Below are 8,742 nucleotides of genomic sequence, written 5' to 3'. Positions count from 1 at the left end.
TGTATCATTATATACTGGAATGTGAAAAAATCGCGGAATTCAGAGATAATACCATCAATGGTGTCCAAGAAATGTGTAAGAACTTCATTCATAATGATGTGCTGCCCGAAATCTTAGCGAAGTATCCAAAATTTGCATACTGTAGGTAATGCATGCACATGACTGTAAAGCTGCCGCCCAGTTGGGTGGGTGTGCAACAAGACTAGTAATTGTGTGACTCACCATAGATGTAAAGTGCCTTGTATAGTGACTGTTGTGAGCCTCTTGTTGAATCATTGTGACACAAAAGATTACTGATGTGTGTATGTGTGGGTGATTGAATATGTATGTGTAAGTATGTGTGTGTGTGTGTGTGTGTGTGTGTGTGTGTGTGTGTGTGTGTGTGTGTGTGTGTGTGTGTGTGTGTGTGTGTGTGTGTGTGTATACATATATATATATATATATATATATATATATATATATATATATATATATATATATATATATATATATATATATATATGTATATATAAATATAAATATATATAATAAGGGAGGGAGTACCACCTCTGGCTGGAAGAAAGGGGACCCTTAGCCTCGGAGCTAAGACACCACACATAACGCATTAGAGGGAATGTTTAGATCCCTTCCAATACTGTTTCTGTGTGCTTTTCTCCTACCACCCCCTTCCTTTTTATTTTTTTTGCTTTATTGTGTATTTAAAGGTTACATGATATACATTGGTTGATACAAAGTGCTTAAAGGTTATGGATCTCTTGAAGCTCCTCCGCTTCCGGACAGGAACCGAGAATGCAGCAGGCATTTCCCCTCTGGATTGCCACACTGAGGCGCTGAACAAAAAACTGGCAGCTCTTGGGTCTCTGGTGACGTCAATGAGCTTGGAGCCCAATTCCTTGAGAAATCCCAAGGCACTCTTTCCCCAGGGGACGCATTGACGCTATGGGAACAAAGGTGTATCGACCTTCCAATCGCCTGTATTTGGCTGATTTTGCTATTTCCCTGTGGTTGGCCACCCCACCTGCTTGATTAGCTCCGAGGTGTACATAGGTGTCAGCCAGGGTCGATACACATGTGTAGTCCCACACCAACTGTCTACCCTCCTTCCAGGAGGTAGGGTAAAGGCAGTTCAAGAAATGATGGATCAAGTTAAACGTAGATGCAATGAAGGAATAATCAATAGACAAAACCAAGAAGAAGAAAGAAAAAGCAATAGGGAGTAGAAGTAGTACAAGGGCATACAGCAGATCCTTACGACAAGGATCATAACAAACATAACATGATCCTCAAGAACATAACGAAACTTGAAAAGGTATAGATCCTTGCAACAAGGCTCATCCCAGAAATATGTAAGATGGAATTTGAAGACTGGCTGGAAGAGCTGAATGTAACATTGCTAGAAAAGGACATAATAGAGATACAAAATAATTAGGGGAATTGATAGGGTAGGAAAAGAGGAATAAGAGACACCCAACCCACAAATCTGAAAATAAAGACCTAATGTTTATGTTTTTTATTTTCAGATTTGTGGGTTGGAAGTATAATTTTCAGTCACATTATTGCAACTTATTGTATGCGCAAAGAGGAAAAGCTCACAATGACCACCAATAGAACAGGTGGGTCTGGATGGAGGCTACAGAAGTAGTTGAGCCTAAAGATATGTTAAAATAGTCTTTTATAGCATAAGAATATTAATAAAATAGAATGAACTGAATGAGCAGGTTGTACAGTATAAGCCAACTCCATTTATATATAAAAAATAAAATGATAGATAAATAGGTCAGACAACTGGAAAGGCAAGGCCCAAGAGCTATAGTTAGATCTTGCAGGTGCAAATAGATGCGTAAACACACATTCTATACTGATAGATAATTATAGGAATAATTAAATAAGATGCTACTTGTGTTCTTAAGTATTTATTTAACATTTTTGTCGTCTGCTTAGTTTTTATAAGGTTTTATTTACTGTATCAACATAATTCAGTATTAAATTCGTAGTTTTATTTTATGCCAAGGAATTTTATTTTAATAACCAACAGCTTAAAAATAACAAAGTAATACAATTATTAAAGTCTGATTTTAGTGAACAGTTGTTTTCGAAGTCCCAAATTATAAGAATCATGTAAGTGACTGTGCTGGGGATCTCTGAAACCTTCTTGTAAACTGGTCCAAGATCTCCTATGAAATGGTACTCCTAAAGTGTCTAAAATTTGAGAGGCTAAGGTGGGAACAATTGGCTGCAAAGCCACACCAGACACCCGCACAGACTCCAAAGCAATCCGTAGCACAGAGTCTAATTTGGTGCGATCAGGAAGGTTTTTAAGCTCCCATGGCTTTTCTTCCTGAATAAAAGCATTAGCTTGACGAGCCACTGACATTATCACATCTATGCCACGATGGAAGTTAAAATCAGAATAATGTTTTCCAACTGCACCAGGAAGATCAACTAGCTGTTCTACCAACTTCTGTCCTGTTAATGACATCTCTTCAAGATACTGAGAGTTGAGTGGGGGCATTTGCTGACTTGGATTTAGGACTGGAGCTGTGCAACGATTAAGAAGATTTCCCAAAGTGTCTGCAAGTTCAACATTAAGCATATGTATTGCACTTGATTCACTCCAATTGTTGTCAGAATGTGGTGTGCCCAATCTCAATAATAAATACCGCAATCCATCAGCTGAATATAGCTTCATGTAGTCCTGAGGACACACTACATTCCCAAGTGACTTACTAATTTTTTCTCCCTCAACTGTCCAGTGGGAATGGCATAGAAGAAAACGTGGTGGTTCCAATCCCATACTGAGCAAAAGTGCAGGCCAGTAAATACCATGGAAGCGTAATATATCTTTGCCAAGTATCTGAACATCAGGTGGCCATAAAGTTAATTCAGGGTACCCTGAGACTGTGAGGTAGTTAATGAGGGCGTCCACCCAAACATAGACTGTCTGCAATTCGTCACCAGGAACTGGTATTCCCCAAGAAACACGAGTACTAGGTCTTGATACAGAGAGGTCCTGAAGGTCGTCATTTACCCATCTCTGCAACTGTTGATGATATATCTTTGGCCGCACTCGGTTTTCATCCTTCAACCAATACTGTAAATCACTCTGAAACTTTGATAACCTAAACATGTAATTTTCCTCAGTGTTCCATTCAACCAAGTGACCACTCTCAGCACTTACAAGCCTTTTCTCACCAGATGAAAGTGTCACCTCATGTACTTGTGCATCTGTTAGAAATGCCTCATCTGAAACACAGTACCATCCACTGTAGTTACCACGATATATGTGACCCATCTCCATTAAGGTACTAAAAAAATGCTTTACAGCATATTTATGTCTCTCCTCTGATGTGCGAATGTATTGTGTATACTGAATATTTGCCAAGTCAAAGAGAGTTTTAAATTTGTCAGAAACACTGGTACAAAATTGAAATGGATCACATCCACTTAGAGCAGCAGCCTGCTGGATCTTCAAACCATGTTCATCTGTACCCGTAGAAAAAATTGTTGATTCTGTCGGTACTCCTTGCAAAAGCTGGAACCTGAATGCAGCATCAGCAAGAAGTGCTGAGTATAGATGCCCAATATGTGGCTGTGCATTCACATAAAATATTGGCGTTGTAATGAAGAAGCCTTTACTCTCATTTGTTTCACTTGAAATATTTCTAGCACACCAAACCATTCTTGTTTTTCCTTTAACTCCATACCTACTTATTTTTCCTAATGAGCACCTGAATGAGTTGGCTGCTAGTGTGGGTAATCTAGTTAATTTCATCGGAATCATTTTATCCTCCTACAAAATGCTGCATTAAACAAGCATTAATTTACTTTAATCATTAGACAACACTTCTCATTCAGCTTCGGAAAGATTACTTTAATATTTCTTTACTGCACTGGAAACAATGGAGAAAGTTACATCTTCATTTTGATTAATATGAAGAAAATATATCTTGAAGAATATCGATGTTTATGTCAGCATCTTTTTGAAGACTCAAATGTCAGGGTATTCGTTTCTTCCTGCTGGATAAAAATGACCATTATGTACTTCATAAAAAGTTTAAAGTTTATCCTACTAATAAAATATTCAACTGTATAGTACAGTATTTTTAAATCATTATAATTCAAAGCATATACAGTACTGCATACATATAAGCATGGATGAAACATGCCTAGACTATGCATAAATTAATAAAATATATACAGTACAAAGATATACCATACCCACAACCTTGCAGCTACACTATTACAAAATGCAAGACCGTGCATGTGGAGCATAATAATACACATCATAACTACAAGATTAACAAAATTACCTTGCAGCAAAATTAATCTTTGACTTCAATGAAAAGAGGGTAGCTATTCAACTGTATAAATCTCCGATGTGACCCCACATGGATTACTGTATCCAAGCATACAGACCTCATCTTCAGAGAGATATACAGTTGCTGCTTTGGAGAAAGTTCAACACCGGGCAATAAAAATAATTCCAGATAAGTCAACTCTCATATCAAGAATGGTTGAGGGCCACAGGGCTAACAACACTGGAAACCAGGCATAGCAAGGCGGATACCATCGAAACCTTTAAAATACCGAGTAATTTGGAGGATGCTGACCCAGACCACTTCTTTAAAAGGTTAGATATAACACAAACAAGGAACAACAGTTTGAAGCTCAAGTCACAATGTAGGGCAGAAAACAGAAGATGTTTTTTCACCCATAGGGTTATAAAACCATGGAACTACTTATTTGTCAAAGCCATAAATGCCAAAACACAGCTGCAATTTAAAATTCAGTTCAGTAAAATCATCAGGATAAATGGGGAAACCCTCGACAAGCCATCAGCTTCCTGTCCTCATCAAGGCAATTAGAGATAGTGGCCCTCAGGTAAATTAGAAGGATATTGATCCAGACCAAATCTTTAAAATGTCAAATGTAACACATACAAGGAGAAATGGCTTTAAGCTCAACAAGTCACAATGTTGGACAGAAAACAGGAAATGCTTTTTAACCAATACAGTTATAAAACCATGGATCCTACTACCTGTCAAAGCCATAAATGCCAAGACACTGCTGCAGCTCAAAATCTAGCTGGAGAAAAAGAAAAAAAAATGGGGGGAACCTTTTACAAGGTGCCAGCTTGCTACCCCCCCATTAAGGCCACTAGAGAGATGGTGCCCTCAAGTAGATGATTTCACTTATTCGCTTTTATTTTCAAGAATGTGTATGGCCATTAAACTGCAAGGAGAATACATAAACAAATAGAAAAATGCATTATTGGTAATAAAAAGGTATCCAGAGACTGGTTCCAAAATTAGCCAGTTTCTGAAACATTAAAACCAAGTACAGTATCTTTACTGGATACCTACATATCTATGCAAATAAAGGGACCTAGTCTATGGAACTCACTCCCTAATGAATTGAAAAGCTGTTCAACTTTTGCGTCATTCAAAAACAAAACTAAAAAGTACCTAATTTCATCTTCATAGTTTTCTACCTTGTTGCTTTAAAATTGCACTGTATCTAGTGCTACCCAATCTCTCAATCTTTATGTACCCAATCCAAACAACTATACCATTGTGATCATTGTTGTCTTCTTATATGTGCTATCAATTTGCTGTATGGTGCCTATTAATCTTTGTTTAAATTACCAATCAAGCTGTCAATGCAATCAATCAGAGCTTTAAAAATTATCTGTTAGATTAAGGACCTGCCCGAAATGCTGCACGTACTAGTGGCTTTACAAGATTGCAATTACCATGCTATGTATTCTCACAAACTCAATGTATCTTCTTGTATATAAATAAATAAATAAATAAATAAATAAATAAATAAATAAATAAATAAATATCATTTGAAAATATCACTAACATATGCCAAAAACACCATGCTACCTTACATTTTAACCCTTCTGATATGATGCGCACTCAAGAATGCTCCTGGGTTTCTCGTGGAGAGCATGTACCTTGCTTATGAGAGTCAAGACATCTGGTACACAGTAGGTAAAGTCTGAAAATGTGTGATTGGGTGTGCAATCATCAGTAGACTCTGGGGGGACAGAATAGCCTTGATTTGATGAATTGGGTCATCAATGCTAATTTATTGCTTATTTTTCTCAAACTCTCCACCTTTTTCTCTATACATAATTACATGAACTTGAATTATTCACAGAATACATTATTATTAAAAAATCAGAAGTAGCCCCAAAATAATTTACACATTGGAAGAGTTAAAATCAGAACTTAACGGTCAGTGGTTCCTGAGAAATTAGTTACCAAATATGACTGTCTGGATTGTAAGTCTTGAAACATATGGAACGAAGCAGTAAAAAATATTACAAAACAATATAAAAAACACCAGTAAAGAGTACTAATACACCCTGCTACTGTGTTCCATAATATCAGATCTTAATGCTCAGCAGTTGACAAGAGACAACTACCATCAAGAGGAAGGTTAATGTTATAGATTTTCTTCAGTAGGTCTTACCTCAAGTTTTTTTTTTTTTTAAGAAAGTCGGGAAGATACTGGAGCAGCCCGACACTGACAAACAACAACATTCTCAATTCTAACTCCAAGATCAACTGCCATGTATGGTCTATCAAGCACCCAGTGTCCAATCCCTCCAGTATTGGCAGTGGACGAAAGTCACATCATAAACAACACTGCTTGTCCATGGATTTTAAATCCTACTAACCCTAAACATATCTTGAGAGGTTATGTTGAGATGATTTCGAGGCTTAGCATCCCCACGGCCCGGTCCTTGACCAGGCCTCTTTTTTTTTTTTAGTAAACATCCCCAGGAAGCAGCCCGTAGCAGCTGTCTAACTCCCAGGTACCTATTTACTGCTAGGTTAACTAGGAGCATCAGGGTGAAAGAAACTGCCCATTTGTTTCCGCCTTCACCGGGGATCAAACCCCGTAACCTCAGGACTACGAATCCGAGGCGCTGTCCATTCGGCTGTCAGGCCAGCTTACCTAAACTTTTTTACCCTAATCGTACTGAACCCTACCTAAACTATGGGACCACAGACTAATGGGGGTTATAGTATAATTGTTCACAAGATGTTTTGACAAAACACGTTATGTTTGTTAAAACTATATATTGTTAGGTTGTATTAGCCTAGGTTAGGCTGAAGAAGGTTGTTGAGTTAGTTTATTTAAACCAACTGAGCATGTAGTAGGCTCAGTTGGTTTAAATAATAATACAATGTATCAGGGGACAGGCAGCCAGTGTATATATATATATATATATACATAATAATAATAATAATAATTTATTTAGGAAAAGTACATACATAGTTGCAGAGTTACAGTACAAACATTTTGTTTGATTTAAAGATAGAGGTAGTACATACAATACTTAAAGCCACTAGTACGCATAGCGTTTCGGATGTAGCGAGTAATCCTTATACTCGTTCCATTATCTCATTATCTTAATAGCATAACTAATTAGCACTAATTACAGAAGCTACAATCCTTTCCCCAATTACAGGTAATACTCTTCTCACCTTGTTGGAGGGAGCCGAGGTGTAATCACCATATATGCAAGCGATTTGATGAATATCGAACAGTACAATCTCCAGTCAAGAATGTAGTACACCTGTACTCGGTGTAGGCAGTTCTAATCGACCCAAGACGCTACAGCTTCGACACAGAGCAGGCAGCAGACTACGACCTCGTCCAGCTACAACGCTCTCCCACATAGAGCTCCGCGACTCCGGCCTCACTCAGCTCTCTGCTCTGCTCCAGGCTTCGTCTCAACGTCTACGACACTGCTGTACCCGCGACTACTAAATAAATATTAAACACTAAACACTGTGTATCTAATCAACCCAACAACGTAACATAAACGTACGTTACATGGGCAAAAACATGTTAGGCTTATATCAAGGTTCCCCTCTCCCCTAAGGGTCGAATTAGAGTCCCTTTCCCAGTGATATAACCCCACATCAAGCTGACTAATTCCTGGGTACCTATTTACTGCTAGCCAAACAGGTGCATTAGGTGATAGGAAACACACCCAAGCACTATGGTTCCACCAGGGATTTGAACCTGGAATTCTCGATAATAAATCACCCCTTGTATGTTTGTACTTTACCTAAATAAAGGTAAACTTTACCGTACCGTTTAAAGAAGTACTTTACCGTCTACGGTGACATGCAGCCAGACTAACTGATATTGTTTAATTAGAAAATTGGCTTTGTAAAAGCCCGTGTCAATTTTAAAAATAACATCAGTCATTTAACTCTTATAAACGTCGACTTTCAGCTTGTATTTAATAACAATGTTTTAATATTGGGAATAAATAGAACTTACTGATAAACACTGAAGACCTTCCCTGACCTGCTCCGGGCCGCCACCACTACTTCGTACACACACACACTAGGTACACGTGCTTAAGTGTGTACGAAATAGTAGGACTCTCCCAGGAGCCGTTTTTTCTAATATATTTTTTTAATTAACAAGCTTAGGTATATACAGCACTGTGCTGCTACCCTATTTTATATTGATAAATTACACAGTGTAGATAAAAAAACTAGCTATAAGTTTATCTAATATTCCCATCTCGCAGGATGGTTAGTTATACATGGAATTAGGGGAGAGAAAATACCTGCCTAAATACAAAAATAAATCAACTCTGACTAAATAGCAACTTCGCGATTTTTCTCATCACACAGGACGGCCAGTCATATATGGAATCATGAGAGAACATGAAATGTAAGGCTGATCTATTAACCTCCTCCACTA

The 8,742-nt window shown here is 37.8% G+C and overlaps 1 protein-coding gene across 5 annotated transcripts; it reads right to left on the bottom strand.

Annotated features, from left to right (window-relative positions):
• Positions 1-1,897: 1,897 nt before the first annotated feature.
• Positions 1,898-8,415, bottom strand: MetRS-m (Methionyl-tRNA synthetase, mitochondrial). Of its 5 annotated transcripts, none has more exons than XM_069315323.1 (3): positions 8,311-8,387; positions 7,503-7,784; positions 1,898-4,017 (listed from the first exon to the last, which is right to left on the bottom strand). In XM_069315323.1, exon 3 carries the CDS (start codon positions 3,779-3,781, stop codon positions 2,063-2,065), a length of 1,719 nt encoding a protein of 572 aa, XP_069171424.1. In that variant the 5' UTR covers positions 3,782-4,017; positions 7,503-7,784; positions 8,311-8,387; the 3' UTR covers positions 1,898-2,062. The 5 variants fall into 5 exon arrangements, with proteins under 5 accessions (XP_069171424.1, XP_069171426.1, XP_069171425.1 ...); XM_069315325.1 differs by having other exon boundaries at positions 1,898-4,014; XM_069315324.1 differs by having other exon boundaries at positions 7,503-7,781; positions 8,311-8,337.
• Positions 8,416-8,742: the final 327 nt, after the last annotated feature.

The sequence above is a fragment of the Procambarus clarkii genome, chromosome 81 (assembly GCF_040958095.1).
Source record: "Procambarus clarkii isolate CNS0578487 chromosome 81, FALCON_Pclarkii_2.0, whole genome shotgun sequence".
NCBI lineage: Eukaryota > Metazoa > Arthropoda > Malacostraca > Decapoda > Cambaridae > Procambarus > Procambarus clarkii.
This window is presented reverse-complemented; position numbering and strand designations above follow the sequence as displayed.